This window comes from Natator depressus, chromosome 8 (assembly GCF_965152275.1).
Source record: "Natator depressus isolate rNatDep1 chromosome 8, rNatDep2.hap1, whole genome shotgun sequence".
Taxonomy (NCBI): Eukaryota; Metazoa; Chordata; order Testudines; family Cheloniidae; genus Natator; species Natator depressus.
Genome location: NC_134241.1, coordinates 84031910 through 84052825, shown reverse-complemented (window position 1 = coordinate 84052825; position 20916 = coordinate 84031910). Strand labels below are relative to the sequence as shown.

Sequence of the window (20916 nt, the reverse complement as noted above, 5' to 3'; positions counted from 1 at the left end):
CTGGCCAGGCTACGGTGTGAAAGTTCTGTTTGTTTCTCCTTGATGAAACCCCCCGCCCCTTGGTTCACTCTACTTCCCTGTAAGCTAACCACCCTCCCCTCCTCCCTTCGATCATTGCTTGCAGAGGCAATAAAGTCATTGTTGCTTCACATTCATGCATTCTTTATTCATTCATCACACAAATAGGGGGATGACTACCAAGGTAGCCCAGGAGGGGTGGTGGAGGAGGGAAGGAAAATGCCACACAGCACTTTAGAAGTTTACAACTTTAAAATTTATTGAATGCCAGCCTTCCTTTTTGGGGGCAATCCTCTGTGGCGGAGTGGCTGGTTGGCCGGTGGCCCCCCCACCGCGTTCTTGGGCGTCTGGGTGTGGAGGCTATGGAACTTGGGGAGGAGGGCAGTTGGTTACACAGGGGCTGTAGTGGCAGTCTGTGCTCCAGCTGCCTTTGCTGCAGCTCAGCCATACACTGGAGCATACTGGTTTGGTCCTCCAGCAGCCTCAGCATTGAATCCTGCCTCCTCTCATCACGCTGCCGGCACATTTGAGCTTCAGCCCTGTCTTCAGCCCGCCACTTACTCTCTTCAGCCCGCCACCTCTCCTCCCGGTCATTTTGTGCTTTCCTGCACTCTGACATTATTTGCCTCCACGCATTCGTCTGTGCTCTGTCAGTGTGGGAGGACAGCATGAGCTCAGAGAACATTTCATCACGAGTGCGTTTTTTTTTCTTTCTAATCTTCACTAGCCTCTGGGAAGGAGAAGATCCTGTGATCATTGAAACACATGCAGCTGGTGGAGAAAAAAAAAGGACAGCAGTATTTAAAAAGACACATTTTATAAAACAGTGGCTACACTCTTTCAGGGTAAACCTTGCTGTTAACATTACATACATAGCACATGTGCTTTCGTTACAAGGTCGCATTTTGCCTCCCCCCACCACGTGGCTACCCTCCCCGTGGCTAACAGCGGGGAATATTTCTGTTCAGCCACAGGCAAACAGCCCAGCAGGAACGGGCTCCTCTGAGTGTCCCCTGAAGAAAAGCACCCTATTTCAACCAGGTGACCATGAATGATATCTCACTCTCCTGAGGATAACACAGAGAGATAAAGAACGGATGTTGTTTGAACGCCAGCAAACATACACTGCAATGCTTTGTTGTACAATGATTCCCGAGTACATGTTACTGGCCTGGAGTGGTAAAGTGTCCTACCATGAAGGACGCAATAAGGCTGCCCTCCCCAGAAACCTTTTGCAAAGGCTTTGGGAGTACATTCAGGAGAGCCGCGAATGCGAGGGCAAAGTAATCCTTTCACATGCTTGCTTTTAAACCATGTATAGTATTTTAAAAGGTACACTCACTGGAGGTCCCTTCTCCGCGTGCCGGGTCCAGGAGGCAGCCTTGGGTGTGTTCAGGGGGTACTGGCTCCAGGTCCAGGGTGAGAAACAGTTCCTGGCTGTCGGGAAAAGCGGTTTCTCCGCTTGCTTGCTGTGCGCTATCTACAACCTCATCATCATCATCATCTTCTTCGTCCCCAAAACCTGCTTCCGTGTTGCCTCCATCTCCGTTGAAGGAGTCAAACAACACGGCTGGGGTAGTGGTGGCTGAACCCCCTAAAATGGCATGCAGCTCATCATAGAAGCGGCATGTTTGAGGCTCTGACCCGGAGCGGCCATTCGCCTCTCTGGTTTTCTGGTAGGCTTGCCTCAGCTCCTTAAGTTTCACACGGCACTGGTTTGGGTCCCTGTTATGGCCTCTGTCCTTCATGCCCTGGGAGATTTTGACAAAGGTTTTGGCATTTTGAAAACTGGAACGGAGTTCTGATAGCATGGATTCCTCTCCCCATACAGCGATCAGATCCCGTACCTCCCGTTCGGTCCATGCTGGAGCTCTTTTGCGATTCTGGGACTCCATCATGGTCACCTCTGCTGATGAGCTCTGCATGGTCACCTGCAGCTTGCCACGCTGGCCAAACAGGAAATGAGATTCCAAAGTTCGCAGTTCTTTTCCTGTCTACCTGGCCAGTGCATCTGAGTTGAGAGTGCTGTCCAGAGCAGTCACAATGGAGCACTCTGGGATAGCTCCCGGAGGCCAATACCGTCGAATTGTGTCCACAGTACCCCAAATTCGACCCGGCAAGGCCAATTTAAGCGCTAATCCACTTGTCAGGGGTGGAGTAAGGAAATTGATTTTAAGAGCCCTTTAAGTGGTAATAAAGGGCTTCATCGTGTCGACGGGTGCAGGTTTACATCGATTTAACGCTGCTAAATTCGACCTAAAGTCCTAGTGTAGACCAGGGCTAATTCATTAATACCTCCCTCTTTTCTTCACTGAAAACTTTATTGAAAGATTCAGTAATTCTGGTGTTGCAATAACTAATTATGTCCTGAATAATTACAAAATAATGGCCTTGGTGATTTATTATGAACAGTGTTGATTACATGGTCTGATCCTGCATCCAGTGAAGTCAATGGAAAAGCTCCCATGAACTTCAGTGGAACGGGAGCAGGCCCATAAATATGTAATCAATTAACTGTTTTGGGATTTCATAGTGTGCATGCGCAAACTCTCTCTCTCTGAAAAAGTGAGTATAAACAGTTCACTTTCCTCTGTCTGATTCAAATGACAGTGAATGCTCAGGACAATGAAGACCATGTTCCTCTACACTTCTGTTCTCGATTTGGACATCATGAAATAGTGAAGTTCCTACTCCAAAGCAATTTTGAAGTTCAGCCCCATGTGGCCAATATTTATGGAGACACACCTTTACACCTGTGAGTAATGCACAGAAGCATTGCTTTGCATTGCATTGGCGTAATTCATAGCATTATCAATAACACTCTGCTAACTTTGTCTTCAGTGCTTGTTACAATGGAAAGTTTGAAGTTGTCAAGGAAATAATCCAGCTGTCAGGAACAGAAAGTCTGACTAAGGAAAATATATTCAGTGAAACAGCTTTTCACAGGTAGGACAATTTAAACACCATTGTCAATAGAATTCTGCTCACAGATGCATGCAAAATTGGCAGTAACAACCACTTCAACCTAAGCGGGAGCAGGACTGCAGGAAGGTGTGGATGCTAGACTCATGTCTGAGAGAGAGGCAAGGCTAGAGGTAGGTGCCACAAAGGAGACATTGGAGAAAGAGAAAAGAGGTAGAACCAGATGGTAATAGCAGGCGTGAGAGAGATGTTCAAAGTGTAACAACAGCTGTACAAAGCATTGCTTCTTTTCCTTTTTCTGACCAAAAGGAATCTAAGCTTGGACCACATTATACCCAGAATCCACCTGTCCTCCAGACTTTTCATCTAACAACAAGGTGGCACACCAAAATTTGTGTGAAATTTTGTTCTAAATATTTTTGGCCACAATTTTATGAAAATGTAAACGGTTCTTTAAAAACACTTGCAGACCAGACCCAATTAATTTTGCACATATTGGCACCAGGATATTCAGGATACTTCCAAGGTAACAGAATAGCACTTATTTGTTTTAGTAGATAAACCCTGCATTTGCACATTTAGATTCTCCATTCTCTTACACAGATTTTATGCCAATGTAACTCCCTTGAAATCTTTAGGTAACCAAAGTTAATTTTGCTATTTCTGGGGTCTGGGGAGTTCTTTTTTATTTTGTTGTTTATTTGTTGCAGTGCCTGTACCTATGGCAAGAACATAGAACTTGTAAAATTTCTTCTTGACCAGAATGTTTTAAGCATCAATCATCAAGGAAGAGATGGGCATACAGGTACGCTTGTGAGGACTGTGATTTATTATTTGTATATATAGAGAACACCAAACTTTTTAACCGGTAAAGTATGCTAAGCAGAGGACGTTTCCAAGCCTGAAGTGGTTAGGCTGGGATTTCCAAAGTTGCCTGCCTGTGGGAGTCAGGTCCTCAGTCTCCCACTGAATTTCAAAGAGATCTTCACACTCTTAGGCTCCTTTGGAAATTCCAGCCTTACAGACTAAGTACCCAATTCTTCAAGGGACTGAGTATTTTCAACTCCAACTGAAGCCAATAGGCATTGAGAGCATAGAGCACCTGACAGTATTGTGCCTTAAAGGCATGAGCAGGTACAGTACAGGGACCAAAAACAAAGCAGCATGTGGTCTTTATAGCTAGCACACTTCGTATAACAAGTGGTTTTTCAGAAAATTTTGGTGTGTGGGGGAGTAGTACATTAATTGGGTAGCTGTTCCAATTAAGCATGGGGACATGGAAGAGGGTTCAAAGTGGGGAGTGGCCTAAGGAGATGAAAGCATCAGTCCTGAGAGAAAGTTGGGTGGATAAGGACTGGGGACAGAGATGGAGGTAGAGGGGCTGTGAAGTCCTTTGAAAGTGCGGAGGAGAACACCGAATAGATGGGGAAGCTGTGCAGAGATACAAGAAGGGAAGAGACCTGCTCAAACTGGATGGGGGAAGCCCTTTCTCTTTCTGTTTGTTCTTACATCCTTATCAGGTTGCTAACCTATGTTTGTGGTAGTGAATTGCACATGGTAAAATAAGTACTGACATTTACTATAGGGCATGCAAGAGATTGGCTCTTGTAGAATAATATTCTCTGTTCTTACAGTGCCCAGTCTTTTGTCTGGTAATATATTCCTTTATCCAGGAAATCAATTCCAGTTTTATAGCTATTACTACAAGTCCAATTATGTTGTAACAATTGTGCCTACCACAGTTACTATTCTTTCTTCTCTGATGTTCTAGGATTACACTGTGCTTGCTACCATGGTCACATTCGTCTAGTACAGTTTTTACTGGATAATGGAGCTGATATGAATCTGGTAGCCTGTGATCCCAGCAGGTCTAGTGGAGAAAAAGATGAGCAGACCTGTTTGATGTGGGCTTATGAAAAAGGTATTTCAGTTGTCCACTTTCTGCTGCAAATACGTAGGAACACCATGGGTAGAAGATAATAGTACAAAATAACCCTGCAGCATCTGTAGGTTGGGAGCTCCCACCATCTCATGCTGGCTCCTGGCATCAAGGGTTATGAAAACCAAAGCTGGACTGTATCTTCTCAGATATTCTAGGCTGCTAAACATCACTTTGGTTCCACACAAACTCAGCTGCAAAAATGTGCTGCTAAAGTAAAAGAAATCCATTGTTCAGAAAGACAGTTCAGAAAATGCAATTTCTGAACTATTTTATATGGATGAGGGTTTGTTTTTTATGGCTGGAAGAGGCATTATAAGAAGCAGTGCATTAGAATATAGCAGTCCTTGATTTCCTGCAAAAATCCCTCAGAGCAGAGCATTTTTCAGTGTTTCCTACTATACTTTTCTGTATGTGTCTCATAGAATTACTTCCCTAACATGTCAGATTTGTGGTCTGCTTTTCTTTCATTTTCCTATTCAACCCCAAAGCTTTGTTTCTTCCTGAAAATTTTTCCACATGTGCACAACCATTGTTGGGCTGGGGGGGCTGCAGGTGTAAGAATGTGGGAGTCCCCTTCCCCCACCCCTGCATATAGCACCACTCTATAGCTCAGGACATAGAGGGCTAGTAGAGTAGTCTCTCTGTGGGTTTGGTGAGGAATCGGAATTCAAGTGGAAAATTCCTCAGGGCTTGTCCACACGTGGGAAAAGCCCACACTAGTTAGTGCACACCAGCTACTCAGCCCTGATTCCCCAAGTGGACACTCGGACTGCTCACTAAGACTGCCAAAGTGCTGTGTACATGCTACATCAGTGCACACCAGCTGGGGTGTAAATTCTAGTGTGTACCAGCATGTCACATACTAACCGTCTATGTGGACCCTGCTAGGGTCCACTAAAAGGTCCTTAGTGCACGTTGATACAGTACTCTTTGAAATGGGACTACATCAATGTGCACTAGGGAGGTTTTAGTGTATACCAGCAGGGCCCACATGGACAGTTAGTGCATGACACACCGGTGAGCACTAAAATTTACACTTTTGCTAGTGCTCAGTAATTCACAGTGTAGACAAGTTTTTAGTGCTCAGTAGTTTGCTGCACTTTGGAAGTAAATTAAGCTAATCTGCCCAAGGGCACATTCAGTGCACAGTAGGGCCTGGTCTACACTAGGGGGGGATCGATCTAAGATACACAACTTCAGCTACGAGAATAGCGTAGCTGAAGTTGACGATTCTTAGATTGACTTAGAAACACTTACTTCGCGTCCTCGCAGCGCGGGATCGATGGCCACCGCTCCCCCGTCGACCCCGCTTCCACCTCTTGCAGTGGTGGAGTTCCGGAGTCGACGGCAGAGCGATCTACACTAGACGAGCTAAATCGATCCCCGATAGATCGATCACCACCCGCCGATCCGGTGATCCACCATATCATCAATCAGTAGGTTGTAGGTCGTCTTGATTAATCAGTTGCCAATAGTTCTACTTAAGATTTGCTCCAAGCAGAAATTTTTGCCTCCTCAACAACTATATTAAAATATCAGCCAGTTTTACACAAAAGTAGTGTTATGTTTGTTCCCAAATGAAATCCCCAGGATCATCTCAGGAGACGGAAAAATTTCATAGTGGACTCTGCTAGAGCTGCACTGAACTATCTTTGGGACTCTAGAACTCTACTGAGGAAGCCTTTCAGCACTTGTGAGCTTACTGGCATTTCCTTGGCAGGTTTGGGCTCGTTATGAGCCAAAATGCTTGCACTCATTAGGCTGTTGATGAAGAATATCCCTAAGAAAATGCCAACAAATTGTGCCGCTGAGTTGGCAGGGAATTAAAACATTTCCAAGCAAACAGAGCCAAGAGAGCTGTTCAAATGAAAGGTAGCATTTGGTATGTGAGCACTGCATCACAATCTCATTCTGAAGGTATCTGTTTTTTTCTGCTCTCCTCTTTGTGAGAGGCAAACAGAAAACCTGGAGCAGGAACCCATAATAAAATTGCTATTTTTCCCAATCATTTTCCATTGGACTGGGAAAAGTGGAAATAATGGAGTGGGGATTCTGAGATTCCAAAAAAGCATTAAAAACACGATGTTGAAAATGCATCCAATTAACCAAGAGCAAAGCCTCAAAAGAATAAGGAATTCCTCCTTTTAAAAGAGTATTCAAAAATCTGAGATAGGTAAAGAGGAGAGAACGGGAGGGAGATCTCAAACTACAGTTCTGAGTGTGCAGAATGGAACCCCAAACATCACTTTGAAGTGCTGAGGAGTTTTTTAAATCACCAAAGCATGTGAGAGACTCGGAATATAATATAGTGACTAATCTGTGCATGTACCATTCCCCTCTGCTTCCTTGCTGAAACAGAGTGACAAATATTCACCAAAAAAAATGGAGAATATTTTTGTCTACTGAGACTTTAGTAGCTGAAATATTTTCAGTCTTAGTTCTTTCCCCATTGACTTTAATTAAGATTTTTCTCAGCTTTTACTTTGGGATTTTATACTGCCATCTATCACTGTAGTATTTGTGGATATGTCTACACTGCAAAAAGAAAGAAAGAAACAAACCCACGACAGTAAATCTCACAGCCTGGGTCAACTGACTTGGGCCCACAGGGCTCAAGCTACGGGGCTAAAAATAGCAGTGTAGATGTGCAGTCTTGGGCTAGAACCCAGGCTGTGAGACTCTCCCCCCATCTCTGGGTTTCAGAGCATGGGCTCCAGCTTTAGTCCAATATGACTTTTCCCCCTGAAATATGGAATGGAAGCAGTTACTCAGTATTGAAAACTCTCATGACTTCATAGCAAATCTCATAGTTCATGGTGTGTTTCTTGAAGTCCCAACTCTTGGAGTCGTTGATTATGTGAAAATCTGAACATCTACACTGCTATTTTTAGCCCCATAGTGTGACCCCTGGGAGCCTGTCAGTTGACCTAGGCTCTGAGACTTGCTGCCATGGTTTGTTTTTTGTTTGTTTTTTTTTAGCGTAGTCATACCCAGCATGCCATTCCAACCTGAGGTGAAAATTACGTTTGTTTCTTTTCAGCCAGATTTTCCCCATGTTCACCTAGCTCAAAATCATATCACATTTCTGATCACAGTCACTGAATACCTTCTTTATATGTTTTCATAAACAGCACTGTTCATTTTAAAACTCTCCTAATTTCGTATAAAGAAATAATAAGTAATGAATATTGACATTTAATATACAAATCCATCATTCCTCCTTTTAGGACACGATGCCATTGTTACCCTTCTGAAACATTATAAAAGACCCCAGGATGACTCACCCTGTAATGAATACTCCCAACCTGGAGGAGGTACAGTTTGATAAGCCGGTCACTTTATAGTCTGAAGGGCCTTTGAAAGCCCATTGAAATCTCTGATAATTTTTCCCCTGCCATCAGTGAGCTTTGGATCAGGCCCTATCTGGTACAGTAAGTTTATATTTGAAGATAATTTAATGGCATGAGTGTCCCTGTTTTTCAGGTACTGTGGGTCTCTGATTTGTGTCCAAACTTCTCCTTTATCTTAGAATGGTGTTGTCACTTTGATGCTGGTTAGAGATTAAAAACTGAGCTTTGAAATAAAAATCATTCCTTAATAATCATTATGCATACCTTTCTACATATTTAACACCTTGTTTAGGTATTCTCTTTGTTTTGTCGTCCTTTGATGTCTGTTTGATTATTGGTATGCAGTAAGTTTCTGTATTCAACCCAATCCTTCATATTTTTGAATGTCTTAAACCACCTAAGTGCCCCGTATCAAGGATTAATTACTCTTTTTGTTACAAAAATATCCCTCTCTATTGCTGATTAACTGGCAAGTGGCAAGAAGTAAATTTGCTAATCTCAGCTGTGGAATGGGCTCATAAAAGTTTTCTATTTTGTTAAGAAAAGTATCCACAGAGAAAATGAGACTTGAAGCATCCTTGCTTAGATTCTATGGATTTACAGTTCACCTAGGGCACGAATTTGCTCCCAGTGACTGAATAGAAAAATTTCCAGTGATATTCATAGGACTAATATTGGGACCTGAAAACCCAGATCGCCTAAGTGCAGTATGCTTCTGTTCGGGTACACTGCATTTCTGAAGCATGTGTATCTCCGGAGAGCTGAGTTTGCACAAATCTTTGAATTTCAACTCCAGCAAGCTACTAACACATGCTAGGGTGACCAGACAGCAAGTGTGAAAAATCAGGACAGGGGGTGGGGGGGTAATAAGTGCCTATATAAGACAAAGCCCCAAATATAGGTACTGTCCCTATAAAATCGGGACATCTGGTCACCCTAACACATGCAGACATAGAAATTAAATCTGCTTGGAACAGCTAAATCCCAGATTTTTTCACCAGTTCATTCTTTTGATACTTACATGTATACTGGATGGTGTGGGTCACGTTTTTAAAAGTTGAGCATCCGCAGTCAAGGCCAAATCTTAAAAAAGAGCTCAGCTCTGATTTAGGCATCTAAACAAGTGGCCAGATTTTCAGTGCAGATCTTTTGGGAATCTGGCCAATAAGTGTCACAAGAGTGATCTTTTGGGTGGTGAGTGTTTTGGAAATCTTGTCTCCAGTGGTTGATGCTGAGCACTTGCAAATATGACCCATAGCTCTTTAGAAAATTCAGTCCATATATATGACTGTATTAGGCCAGACCTTCTGGGAGTGTAAATCACTGTCGCTCTAATGGACACCAATGGAACTAGGCCAATACACCTGCTGAGGATCTGGCCCAGCATGTACAGCATGTGTGTTTAAAAATACAAGCTCACAGTCCCATCAGGTTTTTTAAAGTGATATTTTTGCCCACATTTTCTCTACTTTTTAAGTAAAAATTGCCTCACTTCTTTTATCAGCAAAGGCATATATACTGTCCTCAGAAAAGTCCATAAACTTCATTCTCTTCTTTGGTTTCAGATGGTTCTTACGTCTCTGTTCCATCCCCTCTAGGGAAGATTAAAAGCATGACAAAAGGTATTTTAATGGCAGAGGGGGACTTAGTTTTATATTCTGTTGCTAAAGGTGTTAATCATCCGGAATATACTGCGCATGATCAATTTTACCTGCTTTTTTAAAATTTAGAAGTGTAAAGAAAATGTAACTAAACAGGAGCTGTCTTCCTATGGGAGCATTTTGGAAAGCAATTTGCTTACCTTGCGTTATTGACTTTAGTGGAAACAGAGGTGCTCAGTTTCTGGCAGAAACAAAGCCATACTATTTAGGTCTTAATTTATTTTCTTTGTATGCACTGTTGTTGTAGCTGTGTTGGTCCCAGGATATTAAGGAGGCAAGGTGGGTGAGGTAATATCTTTGATTGGACCAACTTCTGTTGATGAGAGAGAGACATTTTCGAGCTTACACAGAGCTGAAGAAGTTGGTCCAATAAAAAATATTACCTCACCCACCATGTCTCTTTATTTTCTTTAAACTTTTAAATTTCCAGAGAAATTGACTTTTTGTTTAAGATTCAAACCAAAGTCTCTTGCTCTGAGAAAAAATATGTGACAGTGAATTGATACTAAAGTTATAAACATGAATATATGAATGCAGAGTTAACAAACATTAGACTGAAATCTGCTGTGAAATGTTTGGGGATACTTCTGTAAGAAAGATGCTATCCAAAAATAAATGGTGTTGTACTGAAGCAGACATAGGCAAAAAATTCAGCTGCATATTTATATTGAAAGGTATTTCATTTTTTGAGATCCTTTTGATTTTCCATTTCAAATGTTAACTCTGGGTGTACTCAAGTGCTTATATTCTTTACGTGTAATCACCATGCATATTAAAATGTTCTATTTAGAAATATTCTTATAAGCACATTGTGGTAGACCACATGGATCAACAATTTAGGGATGTTTGGTGTGTGAATTCAATTGCACATCAGAGTTCAGATTCCAAGTGCCATTGAACAGTAGATCAGACCATAAATAAGAACCACAGCATTGGTAGCGAGTACTGGATACACTGAATAGGGAACTAATTCCTTATATAAAGGATTTTTATGCAACAATCACATGATCCAGACAGAATATGCTTATGGGACTGTGTTTATCAGTGATAAGACTTTAGAGCCAAGAAACCCTGAGGCAGCTGTAATCTTGCAAATCCTTGTTTATTATTGGGGTTTATCATGGGTACTGAAACAAAAAGAAATGGGATTACCAGTCACCCAATTTATGGTCGGAAAATCAGCTGCTACTGTGTATGTTTTTGTCAATTTAAGTGCTTTTATTTCCCCCCACTCACACACACATTTTATAAAAAAGGATAACAATTTTCTTTTGCAGAAAAGGCAGATGTTCTCCTCCTCCGTGCTGGTTTGCCATCACATTTCCATCTTCAGCTCTCTGAAATAGAGTTCCATGAGATTATTGGCTCAGGTACCAGAAAGCAGAATGCCTCCATCTTAAAAGCTTGGTGCACACAGAAAATATCTTTGTGCTTATTTATTTTTAATCATTTTAGGGTCTTTTGGAAAAGTCTATAAGGGAAAATGCAGAAATAAAATAGTAGCAATCAAACGGTAAGTTTGCAAAGACTTTTCCATTTCGCTTTGTTAGTACCTTAATTTAGAGTACAAAAAAATCATACCACATAATTTTCATGCTATTTTTGCTTACTTTTGATGTCTCTTCATGTCAATTATTAGCTACAGAGCCAATACCTACTGTTCCAAATCAGATGTGGACATGTTTTGCCGTGAAGTTTCTATTCTCTGTCGACTCAATCATCCTTGCGTCATCCAGTTTGTTGGTGCTTGCTTAGATGATCCAAGTCAGTTTTCTATAGTCACTCAATATATTTCTGGAGGATCACTCTTTTCTCTGCTGCATGAACAGAAGAGGTATCTGATTAACTCTTCGTATGACCCTATTATAAATAATTCTGGAGATAAGAACTCCACTGGTGCAAATATTTATTATCCATTTCAGCTAGAGGAATGTACCAAATCATTGTTTTTAATCCAGACTATTTGGTATGTGAAGGAAACAAGCAATTAATCACAAAACTATTAGCTAGTTTATTATTGTTTTACTTGGTGAGATTTTGAATTCAAATTACATTAAACCAACTAAAAAGACAGTTCTGATTTGCAGATGACACAACTGTCAGGTTATTATGAGCACTTCAGAATGTCGCAAGTAAATTTGTCTTATATCTGTCCGTTTTGACCAGTACTGTATGTTTTAAATCTAGGAATCTTGACTTGCAGTCTAAATTAATCATTGCTGTAGATGTTGCCAAAGGTATGGAGTATCTTCATAATCTTACACAACCAATCATACATCGGGATTTGAACAGGTAAGTTTCTCTCCTTGTCCCTCAAATTCAGTGGAAGATGTAGCCCTAAAATAAATACAGTATTCTGCAGTCTGATCTGCACAGCCAGACTCTTGTACCTGTGCAGAATTTTATTTAAATCCGTGGGGCTCTGAACAGGCGCATGGGTCCACCTGTATCGATCAGATTGAATCATGAGGCCTAAGGGTGTCAGTGTTATTGAATGCTTTAACACATTTATTTTGAATTATTTATTTGATACATTTTATTTATCCTTCAGACTAATACCTATTTCCCAGCAATGTGTCATATTCTGAAATGATTTATGATTTATATGCATCCAGTAAGAATAAAATTGACATGGGAAATACACATCTGTTGTGTAATTTACACTAAGTTGCACCCTTTAATATAGTGACTTGACATTCAGTGGAGTAGTCATCTGGTGTATACCTACAAAGTGACAGGAGAGGCTCAAGTATGAAAGACCTGGTTATACAAATTCATGTATGTAAATGTTGGAACAGATTTGAAAACTGTCAACTGCCCATCACACTCCTAGCATATGTTCCATATATAACCACTGCTCATAGTGATGTCTGTTGAATTCTGAAGGTAATCTTTCCAAAAGGATGCAGCTGTTCAACAACTATATTCTCTCCAATGTACAGTCCTGGTCTTTTAAAGTTCATCCTCTCTTGAAGGAAGGAAATGATTTTTATACAGGAACTTACTGTTAAGTTAATGTCTCACCCTGTAAGAATTGTACATGAAAAATTGTAAAGGGCTAGGACCTTATTAGGCATGGAAAAGATTTTCTTCCATATCAGGCATATATACCTTCTTTTCTCTTCTCTTGTTACTAAACAAGCATTTTTGGGAAATAAAATTACAGTATTCATTTTTGTTTGTGTTCCCCAGTGACCCACTTCCAGTATTCCAGCCTAGGGCCAATGTAATACAGAACTGTATTCCACACACATCCCATTTTTTGTATGATCTTTTGATCCTTGCTCAAAGCTTTCATGTCCTACTGTAACTGGTAGCTGCACTAAAAGCTTCCTCTGCTTAGTAGTTCTTTCTCTGGGAGATGGAACTGGACTTTTCTCCTCTGGCTTTGTGAAGAAATAGAAGCGTTCATTGTGTTGTCTCCCAAGTCAGTGCTCTAGTGTTCCAACAACAGAGGAGACTGAGGCAGCAGTGGCTTGTCTGGATGTTGCCAGGGCTAGCATCAACAGAATTAACTGTATGGCTTTAACACTTGAAAACATCAGTAATATTTTCTTGTGTCCAGCAGTATTTAAACTGAGGACATTCAAATGTAATATTTAACTCTTTGGGCTTTTTTAAGTTCTGACTTTAGTGGTACATCTATTTTGGATGGCAATACATGAAGCCCAACAAAGAAATAGACCAAAATTCTCAGGAGCACCACTTGCCTCTCATGGGGTTCTGCCACTTTTCCACCCCTCAGAGCTGTTCGAACTTGTTCTGGCAGATAATAGCTCCTAACAAGCCATTCCATCAACTGGCACAGCTAGAGTGCATTGCATTGGACTCAGGCCCTGCTCTGGTTCACCTTCCCTGACATTTCTCCATCCCACCCTAGAATACTTGCTAGGCCCTGGCAGGGGTGGAGAGATGGAGTAGCTATGGCGGACATACTCCAGCTGATGACTCCCCTGCCCTAGGGAAATCTTCAGGTGCTGCCTTGCTGTAAGTCTACTTTATGCCACCAGGGTGGTGCGAAGGAGACTTAGGAGGAACCAAACATTTAGAATATAGATAATAATTTCCACAAAGTATATGCACAGTACCTACAAATAATTACAAGTCAATGCAACACGTTCCATCATTGAAAGCAGGGCTTTGGAGCAGAGCTCGCAGAGCAACTCGAGAGCAGTGGAGCTGCAGGTTTTTGCCTGGAGCTGGAGCAGAGCCGGAGCACAGCTCCAAAGCTCTGATTGAAAGATTATAGGAGATGTAAGCCAGGTGATCTCAGTCAGGGAAATGGCGGGGGGGAGGAATATTCAAAGGCATAAATGGGAGTTAGGTGCCCTTTCAAGGGAAGTCGGGAGTCTAACTACCCTTTGTGCCTATGACAATCCCCGCCCCCCATCCCCATCTCTCAAGTTTGGTCCTTTTAAAAGTAAGCATAGGCAGTGTTGCCAACTGTCATTATTTTATCACAAGTCTCACAAATACATTACCTGGGATTTTTTTTAAAGCCCCAGCTCCCAGAATCATGTTAGTATGTGAGAATCTCACCTTTCATTTAAAAAAATGTAATTCTAACCCTCATGGTGGTAGGTAAAAGCTTGATATAATGAACCCTAAAGTCTCAAAAACCAGAAAACAAATGAAAAGACCCAAACTATTTTTAAAATCTCACAATATTTAAGCCAATCACATGGGGCCTGACTCATGATTTTTAAATGCTTCAGGATGGCAGTCCTGGCACAAATTCTGCCTTATACTTTGTCTCAAATGATCAGCATGCTTTGATTACTCTCCACCTACCAAATGTCTGAATGTGTCTATCTTTACATGCAAATACCTGTATTAAGATGCAGAAATGGATAGCTATGTACCAGCTGCCTGGTTGCATGCACAATCACTTGATTTGAATGTGCAGATTTGGGGATTTCCAAATACAAATAGACCAATCAACAATGTTTATAGGCATATCAGTGGAGGTGAGCTGAAAATTTGAGCCTTATTGAGCAACTTTATTACTTAAGTAGCAAAGCAGGAACGTTGGTATCATGAGAACCAAACTCTGAGCATAAGTCGAACGCCTCTCTATTGCATTCTGTACTAATTGCAGCTCATTTATCAAACAAGTTGGAATGCTTGACAGTAAAGCTTTGCAATAACCAGTTCTGTACAATGCAAAGGCACTGATCTCTGCACCTCAAAGGGAAAGAAAAAAATTAACTGTGGAAATGTTTATCACAATGCAAAAAGCCATATGTTTCCATATGAACTGTTAGAGAAAGTCCCTATGGCATACTGGCATGTTTGTTTGTTTTCTCTCCCACTTTCTCATTTGTAAACTCTAAATTCTTACATTTTTAAATCCTTATTGTGTCAAGTACAAGCTGTAGATGCAACCCTGACCCCTGTGGCATCCCCATTCCATTTCTCCAGCTTGAAAAAGTCACATGGTTAGCCATCCTGTAATGCAGTCAGGCAGATTTCCTACTAATCAATGACTTCTCACCTTACACATTACCCTTCAGTGTGGAAATTGGTAGAAGGCATTCTTTAAAAAAAATAAGGGGATGTCCACTTCACTGCACTTTCATTTACGCTGCCAGAAGTAGCCGCAGAGAATTGCAGCAAGTCACTGAGGCATGATATTCCTTTCTTGCAACTGTGTTGGCTACTCTTAGCCAGGCAGCACTTTTAGTACAGTAAATGTTACACCTCTTGATCTTCTAAAACATTTCCAAATGTTTTCTCTACAACTAGCAGTGAACTACCTGGCCTCTAATTTGCTGGTGTGTTACTGCTCCTTTACATTGCTATTTTCCAGTCTTCAGGGATATGTCCTGAATTAACTTAGCATTTGAAAATGTCAGCTACTGCTTCTTCAGTTTCTGCCCTACTCTCACTACTTCTCTTGTGTACACTTTGCTCACTAGTCCTGACACCTTGACAAGTTTAAGAGTTTTAATAATACATCTGAATGATATTCTGGACACCTAAGTCATCCGTTTCTGTCCTTGTTGATCTGATTTCTGATTTAGGGAAATACCCTCTTCCCTTGTTCTGGAAAGACAGATACCAACAACTGTTAAACAATTAACCAATTGTTTAGTCCTGTACATGTACACAAAATGCATTGCCACCCCCTCAGAGAGAATGGTTATTCCTTTGTCTCACATCCCTCCACTGCTCACAGTCCTCCTCCTGCGCCCGTATTCCCTTACACCTCCCTAGTCTCTCTCCCACAGTCCACATTCCTCTGTCATCCTTTGTTCTCCCTCCTGCACTCCATATTTCCATCTCCCCCTCCATCTGCTCTTACACCTTACAGTCCGCTCCACTTCCTCAGTCTCTCTCCTTCCCAGCCCCCATATTCTCTTGTCCCTCCTGTGAGTCTCCCTGATGTACCCCACATACTTTTGTCCCCTTGTGCTTCCCTGTCCAGTTTCCCAACCAGAGAGCACAGAGGAGCGGCCATGTTCTGTGAGGGAAGCACAACTGTTGCCTTCTTAGGTTCCTGTTTACAATGACACAAACCAAAATCCCAAATATATTTGACCATGGAGGCAGTTGAGATCCAGATCCAAATTTTATAGCTAAGGCTCATCTCTAGTCACAAGAGATAGCTTCAAAGACTGTTCCACGTTTGATTATCCTAAATAACATTGTCCAAAAATGTCATCTTGCAAAAAGGCCATAGATCATATAATTGCCATGCTGGGATCTCTGTCAAGTCACTTGCCAAAAGGTGACATTTTGCTTTCATGTCAATAATGTGAAAGGCATGTTTGCAGCTTTTTGGTGCTGCCTGCCACTGCTAGAGTAGCTTGAACTTTGAAACTTTTACTTTTAAAATCATGCATCCCATTCCCCAGCATGAATCCCATTCAGCCCAGGGTGAAAGTCTAGGGAATTACTCCCTGGCCATAGATGAAGCAAATCACCAAGAGTGTAATCTTGACTCCAGTTAAGTCAGTGGAAATTTGTTCACCTCAAATTTGTTCATCTGTTATAAACATCTTTGTAAAGTTCAGAAATCACCAGGGGTGAAAGTAACTTAAGGGATTTATCGGTACACAAGGCCGGGGTCCTGAGCAAGGGGCGGGGGCCTCAGGCGGAAGGTATGGGGCCTTGCGTGGAAGGGGTGGGGCATGTAACTCCCCAGGCCCTTTAAATTGCCACCAGAACCTGAGGGCTCCCAGCTGCTGCTGCTACCCCGGGGCTCCAGCAGCGATTTAAAGGGCCCGGGGCTCTGGCTACAGTAGTGGCAGCCGGAAGCCCTAAGCTCTTTAAATCACCACCGGAGCCCCATGGTAGCGGTGGCGGTGGCCGGGAGCCCTGGGGCTCTAGTAGTGATTTAAAGGGCCAAGGGCTCCAGCCGCTGCCAGGAGCCCAGGGTCCTTTTAAATTGTCGGCCTGGGGAAACTTCCCCCTGCCAGTACGGTTGGCTGTGTACCGGATCTTGCCGGTACAACATACCGGACCAGCTTACTTTTGTCTCTGGAAATCACATAATGCCTCACATAATAAATTAAATGAAACCGCAACATGAGGTGAGGGAAGCTAAGGATAAAATGAATCTCTCATATTCAATATCCTGGATTAGAGGTTGTCTCCTCTGTACCATTAATAGAATAATTTGGATTTTTGGTTTTGCTTTCCCAACTAACCTTCAAGGTTTTGATGGTTACCAGCATTGGGGATGAACTCCACTTTAGTACCAGATTGACCAAATATTACTTTCATGAGCGAGCTCAACCAGCATGATTAAAGCACTTAAATGAAAACCTAGACACTTTCAGTATCGGTATAATTTAAACCGTAACAGCTGACCATGTTAGAAACTGTCATTTTAGCGACTGAGCTTCATTTGATGGCTTTAACTATCTATAAAAAGTTTCTTAAGATCTGGCTTGGTGATACAGATGAAAGAGTGGATGGCAGCATGGCAGTAATGAGGATGGTGTCTGTAACTCTTCTTTGTTATAAAAATCCCTCTACGAAATCTTAAAATAGCATTGCCTTTCATGAAATCTTCAGTGTATTAAGGGTAGAAAGATCTTTTAGTGACCCCTTGCTTTGGAAAAGGAACACACATTTAATAGGCTTTGCCTGTCTTTTGCTCTGAAAGATGCTCTTGAATCTGGCAGTCAAGCTCAACTACTGGATTTTGTGAAGGACAGGATTGATTACATGTTCTTCTAATTCTTTTTCTAATTTTTTTTTCAATCCACAAGTGAAAGAATGAAAAAGGTATTCTTGGTCTTGCCATCTCGAGCTGTGTGTGATCTTAACATCAGACAATTTAGTCCTGATTCCTCTGAACCCTTTATTAACCTTTCCTTGGCTCTACTGAAGTTTCTTCTCTTGTATTTCCTGAGTCTGAGACTTAAGGGTTCCTTTCTCTCTGTCTGCACTTTTCAAAGTTCTCAGTGCCATTGAGGTGACAATAGCATTTGTGTGCTCTCTGGTCTGAGTTCTGTTTCTATGGGCTATTTCTTTGCTTCTTTAAAGTAGAAAAATTAGTGCATGTAGTACTGATGGTAGGTGCCAGACTGACACCTCTAGAGCAAACTCTTCTGTTTTTCCAGATAATGGGTTCAGCACAGGGGGCAAGACAGGTTATCCAATATTGTCTTGTCAAGGTGCCTTAATTTTAAGTCGAGGGGGATGACAGCATTGTACTGTCTCTCTGTCTATTGAACCTCTCTGCATAAACTGTTATATGGGTTTCAGACAGCACCAATTCCTGGGCTGCTTTCATTCAGTGCATATCTGTCCACTGTGCTCTTACAGCTCTGAGATCCTGTGTTCTTACACTCAAAGGAGAATCTTCAAACAGCCCTTAATTGCTTCTCTGAAGCTTACAAAAGCCTGGGGCTAACTCTGAACATCAGCAAAACCAAAGTTCTCCACCAGCCAGTCCCTGGACAATCATCAGACCCAGCAAGGAAGATCTACATTGACAAAGAAGAACTGGAAAACGTAGACTACTTAGCCTATCTTGACAGCCATCTCTCACAGAGGACAGACATAGACGTTGAGATTCAGCACGGAATTCGTGGTGCCAGCCTTGTCTTTCGCAGACTGTCTCGCCATGTGTTCAACAATCACAACATCAGAGAACATACTAAACTGTTAGTTTACAAAGCGGTGGTAATCCCAACTCTCCTCTAAGGCTGTGAGACTTGGGTGACCTACAGAAAACACCTGAAAAACCTGGAACGTCAGCACCAGCACTTTCTTCAGAAGATCCTCAACATAAAGTGGAAGGATCGTTGCACTAATGTCAGTGTCCTCACAGAGGCCAACATCTTCAGTGTTGAGGCCCTGATTATCCAGCACCAGCTGAGGTGGAGTGGGCACTGTGAGCGCATGCCTGATGTATGCTTACCAAAACAACTGCTGTATACCCAACTCACCGAAGGAGAAAGGAAATGAGGAGGCCAAAATAAATGCTTTAAAGACACCCTCAAGATAAACATCAAGAGATGTGGCATCGACACCATATGCTGGGAGACAGCTGCCCAGGACAGGGATAATTGGCAAAGACTTATCAGAGAGGGAACGTACACTTTTGAGGAAAATTGCCCTGCCCTGGTCGCAGAAAAACGCCAGAAAAGAAAGGAAAGACAACTGTTACGCAGCAATCGCAGCCCAACCCTGTCTTCCAACACCACCTGCAATGTCTGCCAATGAGCCTGTGGCTCAAGAATTGGACTCTTCAGTCACCAAAGGACCCATCAAAAATAAAACCTGTGAAAGAGATCATCCTCGACCTCAAGGGATCGCCACTCCAGACAATCTGTCCACTATGATCTACTGACCAAGCCTAGATTTGAACCAAGAACTTAGAGGAGTCTGTAATTCTATACTGATTTTTGTTGTTGTTGTTTTGCTTACCTTACTACCAGCATACACGATTCTTCAGTGTGTCTGGCTTAGTTTTGCATTTGATTAATATTTTCATTTGGCATCTCATGGGGTCTCAAAACAATTCTACTTCTCATATTCAAATCACTTACATATTCTGATGGAAAGTATGGGAGCTGAAATCAGATTCTCTAGAAACTCAAAGAATCATGGGAACATTGTATGAACCCGTTACATTTTTATGATTAAATTTATCATCCTGTGGTTTTGGTTTATGTGATGCTAGAAATCTTGAAGACAGTGATTTGTGGGAGTCCTGGTTGGGGGAGTTTAAATTTTATCTGTCTTGAAAACTATTATCTGGCAAGAATTTGTGTTCCTCACTTGACTGTTCTCTTATCAACAGCTCAAATATGGGCATGTTATGCTTTTTTGTGGAGACCATCAATATTACTTTCATTTTCCCTTTATCATGTGTACTGGTGCCAGCTAGTTCATTTCTTTCTTTTCAAATACTTTCACTCCCCTAAATCTACTTGGATCAGTCACCACTTTGATAAATATCATAAGAGCATTGCTGTGTCCACATTCATACCTCTTTATGTTATAATTTGCTCTGCCTTTCACAAGCCCTGTGCTATGAACATACAGTACAGTAGCTGGCACATGAAAACTTTCTGAACACTTGGATCTTCACAGTTTCTTGACATTTTTGATACATACAATATCATTTTCTACATCCTTAGCCATATTCACAGCTTCACTTTCCAAATCCTCGTAGCAATTATAGTTCTAATTTCCAGAAGCCTTGCCGTTTGTGTATTTGTTGCACGCAACCTGTGTTTTTGTGCTTCCTCTTGCGTGTTCTTGCTTCAAATTAAATCAACTGTAATAGCTTTCCCAAGTCAGTACATCAATTTTCATTAGTTTCTGTAGACGCTTTTATTCCTAAATGACATTTTGCAAAAGGCAAAATCCATTTTAGCTGTATGGCCCTGATCTACAATTTTTCACTGCATCTTAGATACAGTACATTGCTTTAACCAGTAAGTTTTTAAGGTGCATTTTCTCTATATATGTGATTTCAGTTTGCTCCAAATTTTCCAGAGGTCTTAAATATATGCAACCCTGACAACATTCCATTTTTTCCTTTATTTTAAAGGTTTCA

At 41.7% G+C, this 20916-nt stretch overlaps 1 protein-coding gene across 4 annotated transcripts in view; it reads left to right on the top strand.

Annotated features, from left to right (window-relative positions):
* TNNI3K (TNNI3 interacting kinase) overlaps positions 1-20916 on the top strand; it is a 166550-nt gene that overhangs the window by 50841 nt on the left and 94793 nt on the right. For 2 of the 4 annotated variants that reach the window (XM_074961529.1, XM_074961528.1), the window contains exons 8-17: positions 2629-2773; positions 2860-2964; positions 3651-3745; positions 4712-4861; positions 8110-8196; positions 9798-9854; positions 11171-11263; positions 11349-11406; positions 11533-11727; positions 12081-12185. In XM_074961529.1, the coding sequence (XP_074817630.1) occupies positions 2629-2773; positions 2860-2964; positions 3651-3745; positions 4712-4861; positions 8110-8196; positions 9798-9854; positions 11171-11263; positions 11349-11406; positions 11533-11727; positions 12081-12185 (1090 nt within the window). The remainder of the gene's footprint in view (positions 1-2628; positions 2774-2859; positions 2965-3650; positions 3746-4711; positions 4862-8109; positions 8197-9797; positions 9855-11170; positions 11264-11348; positions 11407-11532; positions 11728-12080; positions 12186-20916) is intronic. The other 2 variants (XM_074961531.1, XM_074961530.1) reach the window with 2 other exon arrangements.